This window comes from Pectinophora gossypiella, chromosome 29 (assembly GCF_024362695.1).
Source record: "Pectinophora gossypiella chromosome 29, ilPecGoss1.1, whole genome shotgun sequence".
Lineage (NCBI taxonomy): Eukaryota > Metazoa > Arthropoda > Insecta > Lepidoptera > Gelechiidae > Pectinophora > Pectinophora gossypiella.
The window spans coordinates 2,938,253-2,963,626 of NC_065432.1; the positions used below are offsets into that span (position 1 = coordinate 2,938,253).

Sequence of the window (25,374 nt, forward strand, 5' to 3'; positions counted from 1 at the left end):
TCTTTCTTCGCCTTTACCCCCGCCGCTTAAATTTTATACCGAGTGAGAGCAGCGCTCCCCATATGTCCGGCCAAGTAGTTCATGCCACTTGCGGCTAATCTACTATACCTAAGTACTTACTTACGTCAAAAAAATATTAATGCAGGGTAAGGGTAGGAGGTCATTTGCCCAAAAACAAAGATAAAAAATGCACATATATCAAACGAACGTACTATGTACAGCTTTGTACTCTGGAAAACATACATACATAAACTCACGCCCGTAATCCCTAATGGGGTGGGCAGAGCCACAAGTAATCAAAGACAACTTGCAGCCACTGTTGATACGATGTCGTACTCTGGAAAATGGGTTGGAAAATCCCTCAATGCGCCCGCATTCACCCAACGGGTAGGCAGAACATATCATACGAGAACAATCATTTTTATACCGATTTTTTTTCACACGAGGGTTAAAGAGGATTGATTTCGATTCGATTCTGATTTGTTTCTTTTTTCGATTTGTCGATTTTTTCTGACATCAGGGTTGATGATGTTGGCACTCCACCTCACAAACCACACGATAGAAGAAGAAGACCGTTTTTTTAAGGATTTCTTTAAATAATGATCATTATTTCTATACTTGACTTGAATTGACTTACTCCAGGAGTGATGGTGAACGTGATCATCAGCAGTGACGCCTACATGGTGATGCAAGTGCGCAAGAGCAACAACGAATCCAAGGTCGACGCTTTTATTCACAAGGTGGAAGTTCAGAGCCGAAAATTTGTGATCCCTAGTTGGTTAGGACATTACAGGCTGATCACCTGATTGTCCGAAAGTAAGATGATTTGTAAGCCGTTGGTCCCGGTTACTACTTACTGATTAAGTATGTAGCCGTTACATGAGCCATGTCAGGGGCCTTAATCTTTCGAACGCCGGAACGCGGATCTCGACCAGACACAATGTAAAATCTATTGTCTCTGGTATCTCGGCATATGAGAGGTTAATAATGACACCAGGGTTGATGAGGTTGGTATTCCACCTCACAATCCACACGATAAGAAGAGCCGAAAATAACGTTTCGATTTCTATAATAGGCTAATTTCCAACTACTCAAATTAGTTACTTTTACAAAACGTCAAAACACGAAATTGCTATCGAATTTGTATGAAAAAGCAACCTGTGAAGTTATAGAAAAACCGTGGCAAATGTCACACGTTTTAAATACTTCATTAAAATTCATAAATAAGTTACCAAAATAGAAAAAAGGTAAAGTTTTATTGTCACCTTTAGATCTGTCTTTTTAGCAAGTAAGTACTTAATCAGAATTTCATAATTTATCTTTGACCTATAAGTAGGTCAAAGATAGATAGGTTTTTTTATTTTTAGGGATTTATAAATCAGACCCATACAAAAAATCTCATTTTACACAGACACTACGCATTAACGTTACCGTACACGCGCATCTGTGTGTGTGACGTCTGACGCTATACGATTGAAGACTAAAGTAAGACCAAGGGGTTAAGTAAACCTATCTCAGTTGGTTGGGAGCGGAGAAGTGCCGCTCTATATTTATGTAGTATTATTCCTTATTCTATGATAATAGAGTGGTTTTCTTAAGGCGACGATATGTAACATTCTAGGAAACTTAATAGATACATACATACATAAACTCACGCCCGTAATCCCTAATGGGGTGGGCAGAGCCACAAGTAATCAAAGACAACTTGCAGCCACTGTTGATACGATGTCGTAAGCTGGATATGATGAACCTTATGGTGATAATAGATCCGCCACTGAATTACTGAACCACAGCTCATTAAAGGTGGTACCAGACGCGTCACAGAGTCAGAGAAAGCAGCTGACAAACTACAAGCGGTTCGAGATCAGACAGCGTGCTGAGGAAGAGCAGGCGGACGACTCCGGCGACGAACAGAAGCCCAAGAAGGGGCTGGAGTCTGTCATACTGTCCATCGACACTGGGGCCAAACCAGGTAAAACTCGTCAAACCGAGTAAGACTCGTCAATCTTGGTAAGACTCGTCAAACTTGGTAAGACTCGTCAAACTTGGTAAGACTCGTCAAACTTGGTAAGACTCGTCAAACTTGGTAAGACTCGTCAAACTTGGTAAGACTCGTCAAACTTGGTAAGACTCGTAAAATTTGGTAAGACTCGTCAAACTTGGTAAGACTCGTCAAACTTGGTAAGACTCGTCAAACTTGGTAAGACTCGTCAAACTTGGTAAGACTCGTCAAACTTGGTAAGACTCGTCAAACTTGGTAAGACTCGTCAAACTTGGTAAGACTCGTCAAACCAGTTAAGCGTCGTCGAATTAGGTGAAAGTCGTCAAACCACATAAGTTTTTTTTTTTCTCAAGTGCGCAACATTGAAATTACCACCGGACAATCTACAATGAAATTAAATTAAACTAGAGTTAAATTCTGATAAGTGATTTAGAAGTTACGAGGGTCACATAACCCTCCTTTTGATTTGTCGCGGTCGGGTTATAAAAGAGCCTCACCCATGAACCGCAACGCTGGTATTATAAATAACCTTAAGCGTCCGTCAGAGGGCTATAAGTTGTCTTCTGGTAACTTATGGTCTCTTGTGGTTCTTCCTACCCTTGTCTTCTTTCCAGGACAGCGTGAACCATCATCGTCGGACCACAAGAAGGAAGAAGCTTTCGACCGCATCCAGAATGCTTTGAAGAGCTTCATAACGCCAGATAATAGCCCAAACAACCTGATGTTCAGAGCTCAGGAGGAGTATAATGTCAGTGAGTAGACCAATAGACCATCTGAATCATATCCCTGAGTAATCGTTACGGTGTCAATTTCAGTGTCTTCTGTACGTATAATTAAATAGCTTTGTTTTTTCCGTCTAGAACCGGAGATAGTCCACTTTAGGGCCAGGGAGCAACCCTCTCTGAAGGTGGAAATCAACTCTCAGTCTATCGTGAAGGCTCTACAGGACCTGCTGAGTTCGTCTACTGTGCGCCGCTACGCAGACGTCGCCGCGAGGAAGGCTGCGGTAGTGTACCGTGCTTTCACCGAAGAAATGGCACGCAGCGAGGATGAACAACGTCCCCTCTACCGGCACTAAAGCCTGCGTTAAGGTGCCTTTCCACCAGAGATGTGCTGCGATGCTACGGATGCCTTTGATATCCACCAATCATATTCATTGGCGCACATAGCATAGCACCGGTGGAAACGGATTCAACTAAGATTTGTTTTTTTATATGGAAGGATGCGTGCTGTGGATGCGTACTTCAGTTATGTTCCGAGCAGAGTACGGTCACGAGCATTAATATGTATACACTTCGGTACCATGTAACATTAACTTTTTTGACAAATTGAACTGTAAGTCTCACTAAATGTCAAATATGTTAGTGCGACAGAGTCCTAAACTGGGTACATTATATTGCTCATGACTGTACATACAGTATGCCCACACAGCTGCTTTGCGGAGGCGCATCTTTTCTCGCACAGCTACATAGCTTATTATTGGTGGAAAGGGTCACATAGTTTCGTAGCGCAGCTTATACATCTTCGCAGCATAGCTGCATAGCACATCTCTGGTGGAAAGGCACCCTTGCGCACGCATGCACGCTAATGTCGCACGCATGCACGCAAATGTCGCATGCACGCAAGTGTCGCATGCATGCAAGTGTCGCCCGCACGCGTTTCCTGCACGCTCAAATACATAAACCAATTATTATACTATCCAATGAGTCTTCCCGAGCAACAGCCCCAAAAAATACAAATGGCGCTGTACAGTTTTGCCTACGTTTAACCTTTTTCATACATAACAGACATATACATCTTTTATCTTTGTTTTTGGCTATAAATGATGAGATATCAACTCAGAATCCTGGTCTGAATCATATCCGTTAGTATTTTTACGGTGTCACTATCACCATACCTACTTGTATGGCTATGTACGTACTTGTACGGGGTGTAAGTGAGAACGAATACTGAAGGGGATGATTCAGCTTTTATTCAGAGTTAATATCAAGTGGAGGCTTTCGTCGCAAAAGTATCGGATTGAAAATAAATTACTTAAAACAAAAAAGAATCAAGAATTTCGCAACGGAAAATTCCACTTGATATTTACTCAGAATTATGGGTCTGAATCATCCTCCTCAGTATTCGTTACGATGTCACTAACACCGTATATCTATCTACCTGTCTCATCTTGCATGTGACAAGCTCTGATGTGCTACGCGAAATGGGTATATACCTACTTTCGCATGCGAATCGAAAGCGAATGATTCAAAAAAACGGCTCCTTTCATCAACCTGTCTGTCATTATTTCAGTACTTAAATCACAACTCACATATCCTTCTTCACACAATTCACCCACACTTTCTTGGGTCGTCCCCTACTTCTAATATTCATCCACATTCATACTGAATAGGATTTGTATACTATAGATTTGATTGTTGACAGTTCATCTTGTAATAAAAAAAGGCACATATAGGAACGCCTGATATAAACTTAAAGCAAGCACTAGTGTCAATGGTTTGCGTAAACAATTGGTTCAGGCTTTTAATATAAAGTATATAAGTAAATATTTTTTGTGATCTTCAACACATACTTATCATATTTTCCTCATAATAAATACACATTTGTTTCAAAAATAAACACCCAAACATAAGCGTGTTTTATTCATTTATAGTTTTCGGTGTAAATAACATTAACATCTGAGGTAGTCAGATATATATCCATTGCAAGATGAAATAAGTACCCACGCGAAATCGAGCTTTCTGTTAGACCAAAATATAATGGTCGAGCGAACTGTGTTAGTGAAAACTGCACTTAAGATAAATTAATAACTCATTGGTGCAAGTCCGGTACCGCCCGGGGTGCGAACCGGAGGTCCCCGTTTGAGAAGTGAGCCTGTTACTACGTCTAAGTGCATGGCGCTTAAACAAATATCCCCCTAGCATTATACCGAATATTTTCGAGATTCGGTGAAAATCTCATCTAACAATCTATGGTAAGGTCACGAGCATTAATATGTATACACTTTGGTACCATGTCACATTAACTTTTTTGACAAATTGAACTGTAAGTCTCACTAAATGTCAAATATGTTAGTGCGACAGAGTCCTAAAGTGGGTACATTATATTGGTCATGATTGTACAGCCCTGTTCGTAGAATGCTTGACTTTCATCGCAATGTCACGGGTTTGAATCCCGGCTCGCTAAACCATTGAAGTCGACTGGAGTTTGAATTAACGTTTGGATCATAGTCAATATCACGCAGTGTCCAAAATGTGTGTGGTTAATGCCATTTAATACTTTAAGAGTAGCAGAATTAACATATCTACGGCAAAAGACAAGCAACAAAGACTTGATAATTGCAGGGTGTTAGTGACATCGTAATAAATACTGAGGGGGATGATTCAGACCATGATTCTGAGATGATATCAAGTGGATTTTCCTGTCGGTAAATTCATGAAAATGTTAGTTTTTTTTAATTATTTTCTGTTCCATACTTTTGCGACAGAAAATTCCACTTGATATCAGCTCAGAATCATGGTCTGAATCATCCCTTAAAGTTTGACACTTGTAACATGTAATTAACATGTGTAGTATAATAGTGATAAACAGATTCTTGTAATACTTAATGGAAATTTTTACAAGAAATTTGCTTAACTAATAAACTCTAGTGATTTTATCGATATATTTCATTTAATCAAATAAACTCCAAGTCCCCAACACTAGTAGCTACTGATCCGTTGGTGCTCTACGAGGAATAGGTTTGTTTATCTAAGAATTGGTGATCTAAACTTTGGTGCTCTGCGTGAAATACGTCCTGGTTATCACCCAAAGACTGTCGTAAGCAGATTTTATTATCAAAAACTCCGTTCTGTTTTTGACAAGTTACCTAATGTCACAGATCTGAAACTAAACGAATGAAGATACTATAAAACAGATACTATAATAAGTGAAAAAGTTCAAGAGAAAATACTTAACATTAAAATATAATTTTGATTGGTTAAGTTAAAATAATCGGTGGATAGAATCATTGTTTCTGAACGATGACAAACAAAAAAAATAGAATAGAATAAGTGAAAAAGTTGAAGTTGAAGTGAAAAAGTGTACGATACGAGAAGAATGTGCAGATTAGAAGCCGTACAACCTTCCGAAACACGCAGATGGCCACGAGACCCTTTCAACAGTCTCCAAGTTACTCCTAAATCAAAAACCTTGAAAATATACTCCAAATTCCTTCTGAAAGTAATCGCAGGTGTAACTCTACTATCATTTATGATCTTCCTCGTCAATATAAGACTAGATAGTGGTAATCAGTTAGATATTTCACCCAAAAATAAGAGTATCGATTACGATAATTATGCAAACATTAGAAATCCAGCTTTGGTATGGTATACTAGTGAAGTATGGTGGATACCATTCAATAGAAAGCTGGTATGCTCAAAAAATTCGAAGTCTGTCGAATGCGAGGTTTTCCGCCAAGAATCCGAGCCGGATGAAGTCGATGCCTACCTATTTTATTCGGGTTATATTGGGAGGTTTCCTTTACCGAGAAGACCAGAAACCATCTGGGCGTTAGTTCATGATGAGACACCTTTGAATAGACTGCCATTCATGTATGAAGCTGGACTGAACCTTTTCAACTTCTCGGCAACTTTTAGCAGGTTTAGCGACGTACCGATGCCCTTGATATGGTCGACTGGTCTTTACGACATAACCAGTCCAACGTTCTTTTTAAAAACATCAGTAAAGAACTCTTTGCTCGGGGGAATTGCCCCAGTTATATTCATGCAGTCTAACTGCGACACGTCGACAGAAAGGGATGCTTATGTGAGGGAACTTGGAAAGCACATCAGGATTGACTCCTACGGGATGTGTCTGAGAAATAAGGAGCTACTTTTGCCAAAAATGTATCAATACGATGAATCTGTGGTTTACATGACTCATCTTTACGGTGAAGAGATTTTAAAGTTCCTAGCGAAGTACAAGTTTATAATCGCAATCGAAAATGCTGTCTGCAATGATTATTTGACGGAGAAATTCTGGAGATCCATCACAGTGGGAACTGTGCCGATATACTTCGGCTCGCCGCTGATCAGGGACTGGCTGCCGAACAACAAATCAGCCATACTGCTGGAGGACTTCCCCACGCCGGAGCTGCTCAGCCAACACCTGCACTACCTCCTGAACAACGACACGGCGTACGAAGAATACCTCGAGCATAAGACTCTAGGAATCATTACAAATCAGAAATTAATCGACAAACTTTTCGAAACTCCTACTGAACTTTCAGACGTGGTCCAACGCCTAGAATGTCTTGTTTGCGAAAAACTTCATACCAAGAGTAAAGCGGTAAATATGGTGACGAAAAAGCACTACGATTGCCCATTGCCGGTTTCGGCTTTAAGTTTATCGGTGAATCCGAAGAATAAGTGGCTTAAGCTCATAGACGAGGCTAAAGAGAAGGTGGACGGGTTATATGAAGAGATCAGGCAGTTAAATAGGACACGAAGAAAGTCAAAAATTACGTGGGGATGGTGATTTGATGATAGTAAAATAGGTATTGGTACTGTATCCTGTACACACCATTTAATTTTATTTTAAATTATACCAGATCATTTTCTTATCCGCCGAAAAGAAAAGAGAAGTAATCGACAGGTATATATATATTTTAATTCTTTCCCTTTTGGCGGGTAAGAAAATGACAGGTACATAACCTAAAATAAAGTTAGGTGTCTGTAGGAATCAGGCCCAAAATAGCACAGATTAGGCACGTACCTATAAGAAAAATAAAAGAATAAACAAAAATAATAATAATAAGAAGAAAGGTATGGATATACTATGTTTTTTTTAGATATATGTAGTGTTAACGCCTGACAAAATATAAAGAGCAAGCAGCGCGCGGCAAGAAATTGATGTTGCTTTCAATAATCGAGTAGGCGCAATTATACTTCATACAATCGACGTCATACCCGGAACAGCCAATAAAAATGCTCCAACGCAATGCTCTATGGACCAATCGTGGTGATCAACGTCAGACCAAGTTCGTTACACGATAATATATCGAATCGACTATGGTACAAGCTTTTTGTCTTCACAATTTTTTTTATTCGCGAAACTTGTAAAAATCATCTAGAACTGTAATTCTATTTTTTATTATCATTGTTATAATCACGTATTTTAAATTTGCGTGGTTTAATTTGATGACTCCTACGATTCCTGCTAAATTCACCGGAGGAAGCTGATCGCCGCAGCTGGATGCGACTCTTCGAGTCTTCAGCTACACATCGCTACATGTAGTAAGAATAATGTTGATTAAGTATCCAAAAATACAAATGTAACTTACCCAAAATATCACGACTGGAAAACTTACCTGAAAAAACATTAAATATGTTTTATTTAATTATCAACCAATATTAAAATCGTGGTGAATGTACCCGCTATGGGAATGTTTCCGATGGTAAAAAGGTGTAAAAGTTATGTAAAAAGAGCTTTGTTACCTAACCTTTAGGCAAGTAAGATCACAGTACAAGAAAGAGCAATTTAAAAAAGAAAAGCAGTCAGTGGCCTTACCATTAAAGAGTATTTACAACGGGAACATTCTCTGAGGCACACCACTGATCGTGGTCAAATAAACGCTCTTAAATCTTAATTAGTGTTGCCGCTCGATAGCGCCCTATCGATAGTTTTCGATCGAACTATCGATAGTTTACCAAAAAAGATAGTATCGATAATTAATCGATAGTATCGATAGTATCGATAGCTCTTTTTTGGCGATACTATTGATAAGCAACGATAGTATCGATACTATCGATAGTTAAAAGATGAAAAACTATCGATAGTATCGATGCGCAATATCGAAGAGCGATACTATCGATAGTATTGATAGTTTTTTGTTTTTCAACTATCGATACTATCGATAGGCCTATCGGTTGGGCAGATGATTTTGGCTGTTTACTATCGATAGTAAAACTATCGATTTTTCGGCAACACTAATCTTAATAAAAAAAAACTTACTGTAATTGCTGTTTACACGTTCAGTATGCGAGGTGCCAATCCCTCCATCCCTCGTGGTACACTACACAAACACACTGAATCAAGGGACATGTGAAAGGTACTTGCTCGGGCTTTTCCTTTTTCCACAATTAGCGAGTCCCTAATACCGACGTGGCAACGTCCATCGCCCTTCGCGTTCCGATCTTAACTGAGCACTTGACAGGCACTGAGACTGTGACTACTCTGCCCCCACTCCTGCTCACGCACGTCACGTGACGTCAGGGTGCAACTTCACTGCAATCGTCAATATGATATACGAAAAATACGCTTTGTTTCCAACTAGTCAAATCAGTTACTTTTAAGGGTTGTCTATTTTTACTCATAAAATTAATAGTTTACCATGGCATACTATTACTTGTCCTATTATTAGTTACGCATAGTATTAATTTGTCATAACTTTTTAATCATAATTTTGTAACTCATAACTACTATATAAGCATAATAATTAATGACAATAATGATATATTAAGCATAATTATTATAAGCATAAAAACTATACTCCGAATAAGAAAAGTTTTGGCACAACTTTGAACATTTTAGAAACTTACTTTTCCTTGGCTGCATTTGGTTCATGATTATGACTTTTTATATTTTTTGACACTATTTCATGTTGTTAGTCAATATTCAGTATACTTTTCGTATGTAAGATATGTTTATCTAATCTACTGTTATGCCTTGTAAAAATTATGACAAAACACTATTATTCTAAAAAAGAATTATGGATATTTATTTATATGCGAATCAAATTTATACCAACAAATATTAGTCCAAAAATAAGTTATACCTAACAAATCAGTATTCCTAGATGTTACTATGGGAAAGTACTATTATGCTAAAAAACGTTATGCAAAAAGGATTATGATTATTAAAATTATGACTATTAAAATTATGACAAAAACATTTATGCATTTTAAGAGAATCCCGATAGAAAAACGTGATAAAATGTCCGACTTATTTTTATGTTTTTCGTGATTAAAATTTATAAATAAGTTAAATAGAAAAAATAAAATGTTTTTCGTTGGTTTTAGATCTGTCTTTATTTAAGTTCACAGACGGCTCGCTCTATGTGGACGCACCTATTAAATAGCCATAGAGGCAGCCAATCAGCTCGCGATACCAAACCTATTAAATAAGTTTCTTTTTTTTTTCATAATAAAAAAACAAGATTATTTTCAAGAAAATATTTTTATTATTCAGTACCATTCTTATAATTAAAAACGATATTTTTTTACATTTTTAATCTTATCTTCAATACAATTACAACTTACATGTGAAAAGAAACATTAATTAGGAATGAAATAATATAATCACATTTAAAGCAAAAAGCACCGTTAACATAAAACTATTTTTTATATTTACAAAATAAGTCTTCAAGTTTATCAATGACTGTACATTAAGGTGTTCATTTTATAAAATCAATAAAAAAACCGATGACTAAAAAGTAAAACCTTTTGTGGCACTATTTTTAGTGCCGACAAAGTTAAATATAATTAAGTTTTGTTCGCCGGAATCGATGCTATTACATGCGGTACAAAATCAACACAGGTGCGTACAGCCTTCAATTATAATATCTACAGACAGACATTAAGAGGAATTGAAATAAATAAAACATATGGCATTTCAGAGCTCGATTACGAATAATAGCTTAAAATTAGGTATTATAAACTATTTTGACTACAAAAAAAGGATTAATGCGTAATCGCTATAAAATCTAATACACTTTCTTTTTAAATCGTTTGGTTTTTTTGCTTACGTTGATTTTTATATTCCATAATAGAACCTTTGTGAATTGTGAGCAACATTCTACAAATCTCATTAGTTCCTTTAAATATGCAGAAAATATTTTTCTAAATAGTGTTCAAAACTAAATTAATAGTGTTATCTTACTTTCTGATATTCGGGTCATGAATAAATTTAATGCAGGGATGAATGACCCAAAAATCTGTGAAATTAATTATGTTGGCACTATTTAATTTTGTTTGGGCAATTTTTGCTTTTTTTCTGTACACTACTTAAAAGGTTAAAATGTTTCAGATTTTATAGTGATTACACAATAAACCGGAAAAGAAGGCAAAGTCAACCATTTTGTTTTTATTTTTCTCCATCATTGAACAGTGGAATGAAGCCTGTGCTTAAGTTCAATAAGCTGTTTTAAATTTTAGACTGTAATATACAAAATCCACATGATTATGATGTAAATTAAAACAATTTAATAAAACAAAATGGTCGACCTCCATCAAAATTACATTGACTATACAACATATCATTGGTCCAGTTGTAGCGAGTTTCAATGAAGTCCAAGATTCGATTCTCGATAATTACAAAAATAATACCTATTATAAAACTAACAAAAATGTCTTTTACTATAGTATACATTTTAATGAATTGACTTTTAGAGAAAAAAAATAACGAAAGAAATAAACTTTTATATAATAAAACAAAACACATAGAAACGTTACTGCAAATTCAAATGAAGAATAAATAGTTTTTTTTTATTAAATATCTTTTTTACTTTAAATTGTAATCATGATTTGGTCACAACCATTAATTAGTAAGTACAGAGAAGGTTTTTTATAATAGGATTTCGATGATAAATAGATATTTAAGTATTTTTTTTAAATATTAATTTGCTAAATAAATGTTTTATTAAAAAAAAACTATATATAAAAAGAACTGATAATGATACTAAAATTGTGTAATATTTTTACATTGAAATTTACTATTTTATTTACTTAAAACTGAATTCTTTTAAAATTATTATTTGTAAGTACGAAATAAGTACTTACAAATTAAATAAATGTCTTTTCCAATTGGACTCAATTCAATTTGGATTAAAAATACTTAAAAAAATAAAACTAGGTTTATCCTTAAATTAAAATTGCTGTAAGTAAGACAATTAAGTTATTATTGGTAACAGTCTTACATAACGATGGTAACAAAACCAATCTGTTTGTTTTATTTTGTGTTTTTTTTTATCTGTCAGCCTAGCCGTGTGAGACTGTCGGCCTTCGCATCAACTTTGGCGCCAGAAAAAAATAAATTCGTCACAAATTAGGTACAAATAAAAATATCATTAAGTAACCGATATAACAGATTTCAGAAGGGTTTCAAATAATTTTAGTCGCAAAATGCCCACTTGCACTTTTATTACAAAATGCTTATCTAATAAACAATATAGACAACAAAGGTTACATTTTTGGGTATCTATCACCGATAAGCGACACAATACGAACATTAATCAAAAGTTCGCGTTTCCTAATACGCAAATCGAGTATGCACTGAAAAAGACCCACACAAAATTGTGTTTAAATGATAACTTTTTACTCACATAACTTCAAAGTTTCAGTCTCTCAGTAGATTGTACAAAATGGCCGCTGCCAACAAAATGGCGGATGCAGAAAGTGCGGGAACCCCGCAAGTTAAAACATCGTTCGGATATAAGTTCGGTGGTAACGCCTCTTCGCCGCCTTTACAGTATTCGTTTCGGGACTGAAATAAAAACATCGAATCAACAACTATAAGCCTTTCTATATTAATGACGGAATATATCGTTCGGTAAATACTTTATTCATTTTCTATATTAATGACGGAATATATCGTTCGGTAAATACTTTATTCAGTAGGCTCAGAAAAAAGTGCCGACTAGTTAAAAATGTATTTGCTACATCGATGGTTTATATTCACAATTGAACCCGATGGGTTGATAGCAAAATCGGTCCACTAGCAAACCTATAAATGCAATATGATACTCACAGCAAACTCCTCCGCGCATAGCTCTCTACAGGGCGGGCAGACGACACCACCTTTATGCAGCCACCCTCTTTTAATGATGCGAACTTGTAACACTTGTCCCGCGTGGAAACAGGTGTACGAGTAGTTGCCCACCTGTGGGTTACGAATAATAATAGTAAGTAGTAAGAAATAGAAATCATCATCTATCTAGAATTAACCTGTCTTTCACAGGGTTCGCTTACCTAACCTTTTACAAAATGACAAACAAATAATAAACACAATATAATTATATCAACATAAATAAACAAACAAATACCATAACCATGATTTCGTCACTGGAAAGGCAAAATTACATAAGCGCCAAAATATCCTAAAATAGCAGTCCATGTTATAATATGTACTGCTAGATATAGAAAATTAAATACAATCTTCTTCTTATTGTGTGCGTTGTGAGGTGGAATACCAACCTCATCAATCCTGGTGTCAGGGTTATTACTGAGCTGCCAAAGGCCCCTGACGTGGCAAATGTAACGACCACATACTTACATCAGTAAGTAGTAACTGGGGCCAACGGCTTAACGTGCCTTCCGAAGCACGGATCATCTTACTTTCGGACTATCAGACGATCAGCCCTAATGTCCTAACCAAACTAGTGATCACAAAGTAATTTTTGTGATATGCTCCCACCGGGATTCCAACCCGGGGCCTCCGGATCGTGAACCAAAGTTCAACCACTGGACCACGGAGGCAAAATTAAAAACAATGTAATCTTACGTTGACGTCATCCAAATTGAACAAATATGTAAAAAGTTATGATAAAAAAAATTGCTTAAAACGGCTATTACTTGAAATGGCATTTTGGCGCTTACGTAATTTTGCCTTTTCAGTGACGATATTATATGCAACAACGTACCACGATATGCAGTCTTCCATTCTCGCACTTGTATTTATAACAGCCTGAGCCCCAATGCTGCCACTCCCTTATCTGAAACAAAATATAACACTTCAACAAACATAATTAACTTCCTCAAAAATCACTGTAGTAGGTATCAAAATGAAAAATGCCGATAGAAAAAGTATACAAAATGCGTAAACACTCACTGAAACTTAACGGCACAATTATATTTTATTTTTATATACGATAAATACAATTTCAAAACATCCAACGCTAATGAGTTCGTGAATGGTAACGCGATTCGGTGCGGGGAGGAGGTAAGTATAATTTCTGTATGTAGTATACAGAGTGTTATTGACATCGTAACGAAAACTTTTAGGGATGATTCAGTCCATGATTCTGAGTTGATATTAAGTGGAATTTTCCGTGGCAAAAATCATGGTCTGCATCATCCCCGTCAACGTATTGGTTACGGTGTTACTAACACCCTGTGTATATATATTTTGTGCCATGGTGAAAAGGCATTAAAATTCATGTAATTCATGTAAGTAATGTGTACCTGTCTACAAGATTTCTGCTCCCAAACCCGATCACTGTGATCAAAACACTTGGAATGAGGCCCGTAGTTCTCCAGTGCAAAATTAACATCAGTTTCTGGAAACACAACAAGAATAATAAATAAAGTGAATTCGGTTTTAATCATTAATCAAATGAATCGTGACAAAAATCTGTAAATTAATTACAATTTTAATTTCACTGTTGAATGAACTCACAGAAAAAGTGCCGGCTAGCTAAAAATGTGCCAAGTTCTAAAATGTTTTTATTATGACACCAAAACTTCGAACAATGTGCGTATAAACTTTAGTACCATGTCACATTATATTTTATTTTTGACAAATTTAACTGTAAGTCTCACTAAAAGTCAAATATGTTAATGCGACAGGGTTCTAAAGCAGGTACATGATATTCATGACCGTAGATGGAGCAAAATCAATCGACACGGAAATATAATACTAATGCCACATCACTTGTTTCACGTTTAACAGCTCTCAAGAGATTTAATTCCTGCCACGCATTTAAATTATTGTAAAACTTAATCTGGAATGAAGTCATTTCCCGTTAACCCGTTTTTTCACAGCGTCCGCTTGCCTAACCTGAAGATTTGACAGGTCCAATTGTTTTATAAAGGCGACTGCCTGTCTGTCGTTCCAACCCGGTCCGAAAACCGGTCCAATACAGGCTAGATCACATATATCCGAAACGCATTTCTCGGGAATGTGGGATTTCTCACGATGTGTACCTTCACGCTGAGCACGGGATAATCTGGATTGAAATATCGCCTATTGTACTGAACAGGGGGGTTAAAAAGGCCACATTGAAGCGATACCTCTAAAGAACCATATTTCTAGGCATTGCGCAGTTACTTCCAAATGCGCAAATGTCAAATTGCAATGTTGTTTTTTAGATGAATTGCTTCGATGTGGCCCTTAATGTTCCCCTCAATATGTGCGCGACAAATAAGTGTATCAACTGACTAGGCGTGTTCTCCTCGTAGGAGCACCGGCTGCCGCGCACCAGCACCGTCTTATGCTTCCACGTGAACTCCTGCAGGTACGGACAGTAGTCGGCCAGCGACACTGAGCCTCCGTACCGCGCCTCCTCGCCGGCCGGCACATTGGGTAGCACGTCGAAGTGCTGTGGAGATAGAAGTTATTTCAAACGTCAGCCAAGAGTTTATAGACACGAGCATTATAACAAATCTGTAAGAAAAATAATAATAGATTTGTATGCATTCAGCTGATAATCGTTTTAGAAAAAACCAGATGACGACGAACTATTTTGAAATCGACTAAGGGATTGCTCACATCTGATGGGCATTTAAATAAATTACGATAATGCACTGGTTAATATACCATGCCATTAAATCCTGCTCAAATGTCCATCGTAACTTAAAACTGCCGAGGTTAACTGTCGATGAAACTCCTCATCAAGTGGTTCTGAATGTAAAGTATGTCTAAGAAAATCTAGGGCTCTGTGCCGAAGTTCTTGCAGCTACTTTTCCTCGGCTGCACAGGTTGTGAGAAGCTGCAGTAGTTTTAAGCGGATGAGACGTTCGACACAAATTAATATTTTATGCAAAAAAATGACGATTCCCAAGTGTAACTATGTTATCTAATTATAACATCAGCTCACGACTATATACCAATAGAAGTTGTCAGAGGTACATCCATCACAAGGTGAATTAAATACCCACGCGTCATATAGGTGGTGAGTCATATCGCCGTCTATAATGAATAAAGATATATTTTTTAATTTTGAGTTTGTGTGTGTTACTTACCTGATACTGTCTTGGCAATATAGTCTCATGCTTCACGAGGTTGCAAAGGACCACCGCATTCCTTCTAGGAGAGCATTCAGTCCTCAACGGGTCGCCTTTTACTCTTTCACAAAATGGCGCCGGGTTTTTACGCCTGTCAAAAAAGTGAGATTGAATTAGAAAGTGAGGTTAGGAAATTAGTGTCGGTAAATGTGCCGATTCTGGTAGAAATTAACTGTCTTTTTTGGACAGTTCCAAAAAAAAATTGCCGTCCAATGTACCATAAGTGCACGAAATAATTGTAGTTCAAGTAAGTGTAGTTAAGTATAATCTGCCAAAATCGGCACAATTAGGAGAATTAAATCCAAATTGTTAGTACCACACTTACGTTTCATTAGCAGTTCCGTTTTTGAAGCTTGTAAATAAGCATTAATGTTTATTAATAGTTCCCGTAATCAAACAAATGTGCCGGCTAGCTAAAATAAGTGCCACTGTTTTTATTTAATGATAAAAATTTGAGTAACAGGGTATAAAGTTTTGGTGTCATTGTAATTATATGATGTCGGGTACCTGCTTGAATAGGGAGCCATTATTTTGCACTAGTCGGCACTATTGACTTTAGTCCAAGAAGAGTGAAGGGTTAAACCATGGTACAAATGTGTCAAATAAACCTCTTGAAATTATATAATACCTTTTTTCAGTTTTGTACAGCTAAATGCAAAAAATACTGTGCTGACAGCTGTCAAATTAATCAAGCAATATTTATCAGAGTACGTTCCCATCAGGAAAAAGGCGCAAAGCTTATGTAAAAAGAGCTTTATTACCTAACCTTTAGGCAAATAAGACTAAGGTACAAGAGAGAACAATTTGAAAAGGAAAAACAGCCAGTGTCGTCACTATAAAAGAGTTTTTACAACGGGCACATTTTCTGTGACGGCACATCGCTGGTTATAGCATGCATAAAACAAACAAACACACACACAGACACACAAGTTATTAATTACACTCACTCTGTTGTATTATCAGGACTGCGTGAAAGAGAAGAATGTATGTTAGTAGATGAAATGAAAATACAGAGTGTTAGTGACACCGTAACGAATACTAAGGGGGATGATTCAGCCCATGATTCTGAGTTGATATCAAATGGAATTTTCCGTCGCAAATGTATGGAATAATTAAAGCGATATGAGACTCCCGATATTTCGACACTGTTGCAAGTGCCAATGACTGTCATTCCGTGATCATGGCACTTGCAACAGTGTCGAAATATCGGGAGTCTCATATCTCCATTTAAACGCGGTAAGAACCCGTTACTATGTGTTTTAATTATGACAATAACCGCGTAAACTTAAAACAATGTATGGAATACCTAATTTAAGAAAAAAACTAATTTGGCGACGGATAATTCCACTTGATATTAACTCAGAATTACGAGCTAAATCATATCCCTGAGTGTTCGTTCAGGTGTCAATTTCGAGTGTCTTCTGTATATTAAATAGTTTAATTTTTTTCCGTCTAGAACCAGAGATAGTCCACTTCAAGGCCAGGGAGCAACTCAAGTGGAATTTCCTGCCGGAAAATTCATGAAAATCTTAGTGTTTTTTAAATTATTTATAGTAGATATCAACTCAAAATCATGGTCTGAATAATCCCTCAAAGTTTTCGTTACAGTGTCACTAATACTATGTATGTGAAGTTAGCACAAGTTAATAATGTGATTGCTTATTAGTAAACTATTAATATAACATGAACAATCACCCTAACCTAGCAAATGACCAGAAATATAAATTTGTCATTTTGCGAATAAGTTCAAGCGCGCAAGTTTTAAGTTTTAATATTTTAATCCTTTTTTATATAGGTGGAAACCTGTTATTGGCTTAGTTGTGAAGTATGATATTTTTGCTATAGTTGTTACGAGCTGTTGGTCTCCCAAATATTAAATAAAAATTAAATTTTGAAAATTTTCAATGGTGCAAATGTATCAACAGCGAATATGAGATTTTGCTCATTCAACGAGCTTGTCATTTTACGATGACATTGTGCGAATCCTTAATTTTGCCTATCAGTCATTTAAAACACATAATAACGGGTTCTTACCGCCGGGTTCGGGAGTGTTTTAATTATGATAATAACCGCGTAAACTTAAAACAATGTATCAGTCATTTTGCGAATCATACATTTTGCGAATGTCATTCTACAGATCTATTATTTTGTGAATTTGCCATTTTGATAATCTTGAAATTTTGCGAAATTATAATTTAGTGAAGTTGTCATTATGCGAATTTGGCGTTTTGTGAATCCTCTAAGCACCCAGAAGTGAGTCAGACCTCAACCTTTGCTGGTTGATCCACTGTTTGCACGAGGCCTTCGCGAAGGTGCAGCCTAGGCCTTTGCCCCAGTCGAGCGGCGCCGCGTGCGAGTAGTCTGCGCGGTACCACCCCGTGTCTTCCATCATGGCAAAGGATATCCGGCTAAAGACAGAGTTTTGTGTGTGCGTTCCTGTCATAGCCTCGTTCTGAAAAAACATTAAAAGCAATTCACCCACATATATATTTTTAAAATCTTCGTGCTTCGGAAGGCACGTTAAGCCGTTGGTCCCAGCTGCATTAACAGTCGTTAATAACCATCAATCCGCACTGGACCCGCGTGGTGGTTTAAGGCCCGATCTCCCTATCCATCCATAGGGAAGGCCCGTGCCCCAGCAGTGGGGAGGTTAATGGGCTGATGATGATGATATTTTTAAAATCAAACCGTATTGGTTAAAACGGGAAATATGATGAAATATAAAAGCAATCAGAATTAGTGTAATCCGGGCGGATTCGCAGTCCAATTAATATATGTATATCTAAAAAATTATATTATTACCTCAAAAACTCTCTTCTCCCAGTGTGTGAGTGCGGTGCCATCTCCTCCCTGGTCTTCCAACTCGGCTCCTTCTAACGTTGAGCAGTTGAAGTGGTTTCGAACCTGAAAAGTAAGGTGAGGCTTCACTAACAAGTGGCGAAAATGGTGTGTCAGGATCAGGCACTTGCAACAGTGTCGAAATATCGGGAGTCTCATATCCCCATTTAAACGCGGTAAGAACCCGTTATTATGTGTTTTAAGTATGACGATGAGTTACGTATTCAATTATTTATTTCGGACAATTTACAAATTTAAAATAAAAATATGAAAAACACATAATGCAATTAATTAAATTGAAATTGACGCACAAGAAGAAGTATGGAAACATGACTACCTTCTATTCTATTCTACCTTCTATTCTATTCTATTATACCTTCTATTCTATTCTATTCTTTCCTTACTTCTTTAACGACTCTGGGAGTGACAATCATGTGAAATGTCCTCTCCATAAACCCTCCTCTGATCATCCAGTTCTTACGAGTAATGTTCTTCACCACTCTCGATGACCACTTGTGGATTTGTAACCTGAAAAGAAAATATTACGATAATATGATGATGATACCATGATTCTAAGTTGATCATCATCATCATCTCCAACATTATCCGGTTTTGCACAGGGTCCGCTTACCTAACCTAAAGATTTGACAGGTCTGGTTTTATACAGAAGCGACTGCCTGTCTGACCTTCCAACCCGCGAAGGGAAAACCAGCCCAATACAGGTTATGTCACATACCCCCGAAAATGCATTTCTCGGAAATGTTTCAGAGTCGATATCAAGTGGAGTTTCCTGTCGAAAAATTAATGAAAATTTTGGTGGTTTTCAATATTATTTTCAGTTCCATACTTTTACGACGAAAAATTCCAGTTGAGATCAACTCAAAATCTGAATCATCCCTCAAAGTTTTCGTTACGATGTCACTAACGCCCTGTATATTAATTTAATATATTATATTTATTTGTTTGCCAACCCGCAGTGGAGCAGCGTGGTGGAGTATGCTCCATACCCCCTCCGGTTGATTGAGGGGAGGCCTGTGCCCAGCAGTGGGACGTATATAGGCTGTTTATGTTATGTATGTATGTGTTTTAGACTTGGTTAGGGGAGCTTCAGCTGAATATATGATCTACGCAGGATATTTTCTTTTTGTCTGACATACACAATAATAATAATCTACCTAGTAATGGATTCCACTTACTCTTCATCCAGCGGTGGATTGCCGGTATCAGGTCTTCGTTCCGTGAGCGGTTCTCCATTGTCGTCCCTATGATATTGAAACGGGTTTAGATTATAAAAAGGTCAATTTTCGATTTGGGGGGGGGGGGGAGATAAAAAAAGTCACTGGACTGATATCTAAAACAGCAATATTGCTATTTGACATTTCGCACATCTAGTTCTTTAAGGTCATAAATGTAATCCTTAAATTTTACAGTAGAGCGCTTTAACGATTTTTGTTTTGCCATATCTACGTTAATTACTAAGTTAAATCAATTTCAGATTTTTTGACATTTATGACTTTTAAGAACTAGATGTGCGATTTGTTGAAATTGCGCACTTATTGTTACATGCGCAAATAAAAAATCGGGGCTGACTTTGCTATTTTTTTTCCTAAAGGACGATGAGTCAATACGTCCCCCTCAATCAACAGATTCCTGAAATATCTCAGAAGCATCTTAGGGGCCGTCCATTAATCATGCGAGCCTCGAGAGGGGTCCATGAAAAAATCACGAAATATCATAAGGGGGGAGGGAGGGTGTAGTAATATATCACGAGTATTTATTTTTTCGGCAAACGCGCGATACTGAACCGAAAAGCGGCGTTTCGTGCAATTATTTTGGTAGGTACAAAAAAATACACGTGACATAGGATAGGGGGGTAGTCTTGAACCTCACCATGTATCACCAAGGGGGAGGGGGGGTTAAAAATGCCAAAATCACATGATTAATGGACGGCCCCTTTCTGAGTTGATATTTTTGTTCTATGGCGACTTTCTCGAAATACGCGGGGTTTAGCCGGAATTCGGGTTATTAAGTACGATTTTGGGTACCGCCTGGTACGGTCACGAGCATTAATATGTATACAATTTGGTACCATGTCACATTATTTTTTTTTGACAAATTTGAACTGTAAGTCTCACTAAATGTCAAATATGTTAGTGCGACAGAGTCCTAAAGTGGGTACATTATATTGCTTATGACTGTACAACATTGTTTCAACCAATTTAGACAAACCTTTTTTTTAAATTTTATTTCTAAACCCCATGGAATTTGAAGTTAGAACTAATTGGTAATATTTTTAAAGATACTAATGAAATACAAAAAATTACCTGTTGGAAGGGGGGACGGGTCTCATTAGGGTCATGGTCCTTTATCTGTAATTTTTGCTAAAGTAAAAAGATGCAAATCCGTTTCGCCAAAAATTGTAGATAATGTAGACGACAGGTCGACATGGCAATTCTCTAGTGACGTGACGTTTTCAATATCGATATATTTTTATTATGTATGTAACAAAATGTGAATAAAATAATACCACGTTTTCATTTAAGTTAATATTTATTCATCTGAACCATGCAACGTTAATTTTATTTCTAAAATATTATTCTTAGTTTTCAATAATTTCTTAATTTAATTTTGATTGACCATAAATATTTAGATTAGATTTCTTTTAAATCTATTGGTTTTCTTTTGTGTAAATGTTAATTTCTAATTCAATAAATTATGTGAGCGAGATTATAATCGATAAACGCGGTCGATACGGACTCGTGCGACACTAAGACTAAGACGCCGCGGGGACTGTGCGGGTGTGCGGGGCGACCCCGCCTCCGCGGCTCACCTCATGCCCCGATTGCCATGTCGCTTTTTAGATGAATTGCTTTGACGTGGCCCTTTTAACCCCTTGCACTGAATACACAATGGCTCACCTATAGAACGCGAACAATGACACACTGAACCCCAAAGCGTGCAACATCTCGTGCTTGACCGTTGACAGCACTGATGGCAGATCACGGTACTTGGTAGACAGCTCGCCTGGGCAGAAGTTGGCGTGGCCCGCTACTGGCCTGGAAGAGATAAATTACGTCAAAAAAACGTCCGTACCCACTGACGAGTTATAAACAAATATAACCGCAGACGTAACGAATTTTTCTAAAAAAAAGTCTCTGACCTGTGTTCCAAATACTTGTACTTGTGTACATTAAATTATGTAGATAGTATAAGTTCGTTCGATGATGTGTTGTTAGATGCTGGTTAGATATGATGTTATGATGCTGATGTTGGCTATTAATGGTGCGGATTCCTGTACACACCATCTAAGTTTATTTTAAGTTATACCTGTCATTGTCATATCTGCCGAAAAGGAAAGGGACGGGCAATCGAGGTATGAAAATTCATCAATTTTAGGCAGAAATTTAAAAAACCCTTCCAAAATTTTATATTGGCCACTAACCGGACAGAATTTTTCAGGGGCGGGTGTATACGGAGGGTGCCCCAAGCGTAAGAGGGTAACCAACATGGAGGCACACGCCACAGTTTTTCAGGCCGAGATGTATGCCATGATTGATTGTGTGCACCAAAATTTGGGGAACACAAACAGTAACATTCTCATACTGTCGGACAGCCAGGCTGCCCTTAAAGCGGTGGCGGCGTCTGAAGTAGACTCATTACTCACTCTAGAGTGTATTGATAGTCTAAATAAGTTGGGGGCCTCAAACTATAACTGAAAATAAAATTAGGAGGTGTCTGCAGGAATCGGGGCTATTACCTGTCCAAGGCAGACTCCTGCTGGCAATGAGATGCGTACGCGACGGTGAGCCCGCGCCGACAACGCTCCGTCTCCACAGCACTCACGTACAGCACGAAGTCCGTGTCCTCCACTCCTATGGGTTCCTCCATCTCCTCTTCTAAAACTGCCGAAGAACACTGACTTTAATAAAAAAAAAGGCAAAATGTCACCATCACCACTCTATACGGTTGCCTGTATTAGGTTGCCTGGAAGAAATTGCTGCATGAGCAATAAGGCCGCCTGTTGTGCTTTTCTGTACATGTTGTCCTTATCTCTGTATTTTGTGTCCATTGTGCTCAATATAACCGGAGCGCTTTGTCACTTCATACAAAATGCGTTACCTGGGGGCTCCGTTTCACTGAGTCCGTTCCCCGTGATCTCTGTCGGCGAGACGTCGTCAGGAATCCTGGGCCGCATCCGGGGTAACGCCCGGCAGTTGTGGCCCGTGCTGTTGCATACGTAACATGGCTGGAAAATAAAAAAAAATATTAAAGGAGATCATCGGATTTCGGCCCAGAAGTCAAAGTGCCGGCCAAAAAATGGTCATAAACGTTTGGTGTCATAGTAAAAAATGTTCACAGCAATGTACTCGAAAGGTTCGACACATTTTTTTTCTCTGGCCGGCACTTTCGAATTTGGGCCGGCCAAAGTATGGAGAGCCGATGATCTCCTTTATATATATATATATATATATATATATATATATATATATATATATATATATATATATATATTTTTTAAAAACTGCGTTTTTTCGTTCGTTTCGGGACGTACTTAAAACTTATATCCCCTAATATCACAGATATTGTATACATTTTACGATGTACCTATGTACGTATGTAAAATTTCATTTAAGCTATAAACTAGTTTACGATATATATTTTTCGTAAACCCAATTGGAATCGACGATAAAACTTAAATTAAAATAAAGTTATAAAAAAAATATGAAACAAAAACATTTTTCAAGTCCATAATTTTTCTTAATAATGATTTTCAACCATCTAAGAGTTACCGGTAAGCCAATATTACACCACTAATTTAAGAGCCACGCTCTTGTCCGTGTAGCATTTTCCATGCTACTTTTTTAGGGAAAAGTAGGGCAGTGGTTTCTCTCTTGCCTACCGCGCAGTACTCTGACGCGAGTGGGATGGCGCCCAGGGTAGTCTATTTCAAAGCCGTACTAGGACTCCTGTCCTCCGCCTATGAATTTTAAGTGAGAAGAAAAACTTAATACATATAATAAGACCGACATTTTATCACGTTTTTCTATGACGTCACAGTGTGCTTTTTCATATAAATTCCGTGGTAATTTCGTGTTTTGATGTTTAGTTAACACATTCACTGTTTACAAAATAAATAAAAATCATAGCTGGAAACCAACACTTTTTAAGGTGAATTTTTATGAAGTATAAGTATATGGTTGTAAATATGGATAAATGTATATTGTTATTATTATTATTTCAATTGAAAAACACATTTTTCAAATCCCGGTATACCGGTATTGTTCTGGGGGCAATAACGAAAATACCGGGTTTGAAAATTGGTCCGGAATTGCGATCCCCAATTGCCAACCCTAGCGCTCGGATCCGAGCGGTAGGCGCCGCTACAATAGCCACGCCCCACTCGGATCCGAGCGGGGAGCGAGGAATGTGTTAAAAGTAACTGATTTGATTTGATTTTTTTGATTATCGCACTCACATCACATGCACCATAGCTACACACTGCTTTCACTACTCACTTATAGATCCTTCTTTTAGTGTAATATTTCTTTCTTTTATTGTTCTGTTTCTGCTTTCCATGTGTAACGCTAAGTCGTTTTTTTGTACTCATTATTTTTTTTTTTTTATTGTGCGGGTACTCGCGTTTCACCGATCGGCGTGGGTTGAAAATCAGTGTTGCCCTCTGGGTAAATTTTCACTGAACCCTGGCCTTTTTTGGTGAACTGCGACACCCATATACCTTTATGTTTTCCAACTAAATATTAATGTTATGTGTGTATATTTTAATATATATGTGTGTCGTAGATTTTTACCTAAATAAACTTTTTTATTATTATTATTTTTTATTTTATTTGACTAGTTGGAAACTAGCCTATTAGGATATGGTCGTGATCCTAAGTTCTATCTCCAGGTCTTCTTCTAGCCATAGCCCACTGCGCGCACACGTTCGTTCTGCTAACAGCCAACATAGAAGACGTACGACAGATTGCCAGGAAGTTTGTCTCCGAGCCACTAGCCCAGAAAATAGGTACGTATAACCCCACGATCAACGAGGGGATCTGAAAAGTCCACAAACTCAAACCCAAAAAATATATTTATTAAGTGATTCCCCTTTCCGTCTTGTGGGTTGTGAGGTGGATCACCAACCTCATTGACGATGGCGCTTAGAGCATAGAATAAGGAATAATACTAAACTTTACCTGAGGAGCTCGGTGGCGCAGCGGTAAACGCGCTCGGTCTGCGATTGTTGAAGTAAAGCAACTTTCGCAAAGGCCGGTCATAGGATGGGTGACCACAAAAAAAAAGTTTTCATCTCGAGCTCCTCCGTGCTTCGGAAGGCACGTTAAACCGTTGGTCCCGGATGCATTAGCAGTCGTTAATAACCATCAATCCGCACTGGGCCCGCGCGATGGTTTAAGGCCCGATCTCCCTATCCATCCATAGGGAAGGCCCGTGCAACAGCAGTGGGGACATTAATGGGCTGATGACGATATCTTT

At 37.6% G+C, this 25,374-nt stretch overlaps 3 protein-coding genes across 6 annotated transcripts in view; 2 read left to right on the forward strand and 1 right to left on the reverse strand.

The window, feature by feature from the left end:
* LOC126379420 (leishmanolysin-like peptidase) overlaps window positions 1-25,374 on the reverse strand; it is a 254,652-nt gene that overhangs the window by 129,525 nt on the left and 99,753 nt on the right. For 2 of the 4 annotated variants that reach the window (XR_007568328.1, XR_007568329.1), the window contains exons 6-18: window positions 22,999-23,125; window positions 22,637-22,781; window positions 21,798-21,935; window positions 20,076-20,141; window positions 19,284-19,407; window positions 18,844-18,945; window positions 18,306-18,493; window positions 16,000-16,132; window positions 15,197-15,356; window positions 14,221-14,315; window positions 13,680-13,751; window positions 12,788-12,919; window positions 12,263-12,523 (exon numbers count right to left, since the gene is read on the reverse strand). Coding sequence is in view for 2 of the 4 variants with exons in the window: in XM_050028171.1 (XP_049884128.1) it covers window positions 12,377-12,523; window positions 12,788-12,919; window positions 13,680-13,751; window positions 14,221-14,315; window positions 15,197-15,356; window positions 16,000-16,132; window positions 18,306-18,493; window positions 18,844-18,945; window positions 19,284-19,407; window positions 20,076-20,141; window positions 21,798-21,935; window positions 22,637-22,781; window positions 22,999-23,125 (1,629 nt within the window). In the remaining 2 variants the exon portion in view is untranslated. Of the gene's footprint in view, window positions 1-11,757; window positions 12,524-12,787; window positions 12,920-13,679; window positions 13,752-14,220; window positions 14,316-15,196; window positions 15,357-15,999; window positions 16,133-18,305; window positions 18,494-18,843; window positions 18,946-19,283; window positions 19,408-20,075; window positions 20,142-21,797; window positions 21,936-22,636; window positions 22,782-22,998; window positions 23,126-25,374 lie in introns of those variants that run through there. The other 2 variants (XM_050028171.1, XM_050028172.1) reach the window with 2 other exon arrangements.
* LOC126379613 (uncharacterized) lies at window positions 649-3,176 on the forward strand. The gene is made up of 4 exons (XM_050028436.1): window positions 649-719; window positions 1,804-1,972; window positions 2,617-2,754; window positions 2,863-3,176. Exons 1-4 carry the CDS (start codon window positions 681-683, stop codon window positions 3,078-3,080), a joined length of 564 nt encoding a protein of 187 aa, XP_049884393.1. The 5' UTR covers window positions 649-680; the 3' UTR covers window positions 3,081-3,176.
* On the forward strand, window positions 6,101-7,519 carry LOC126379677 (alpha-(1,3)-fucosyltransferase B-like). Its single transcript, XM_050028494.1, has one exon. The coding sequence runs from the start codon at window positions 6,101-6,103 to the stop codon at window positions 7,517-7,519; it is 1,419 nt and encodes a 472-aa protein (XP_049884451.1).

Coding starts and splice junctions, on each gene's coding strand:
- LOC126379613 (XM_050028436.1), top strand. CDS start 681: ATGGTGATGCAAGTGCGCAAGAGCAACAACGAATCCAAG. Junction 720..1,803: donor AGAGCAACAACGAATCCAAG/GTCGACGCTTTT, acceptor AGCTCATTAAAG/GTGGTACCAGACGCGTCACA. Junction 1,973..2,616: donor CGACACTGGGGCCAAACCAG/GTAAAACTCGTC, acceptor TCTTCTTTCCAG/GACAGCGTGAACCATCATCG.
- LOC126379677 (XM_050028494.1), top strand. CDS start 6,101: ATGTGCAGATTAGAAGCCGTACAACCTTCCGAAACACGCAGATGGCCA.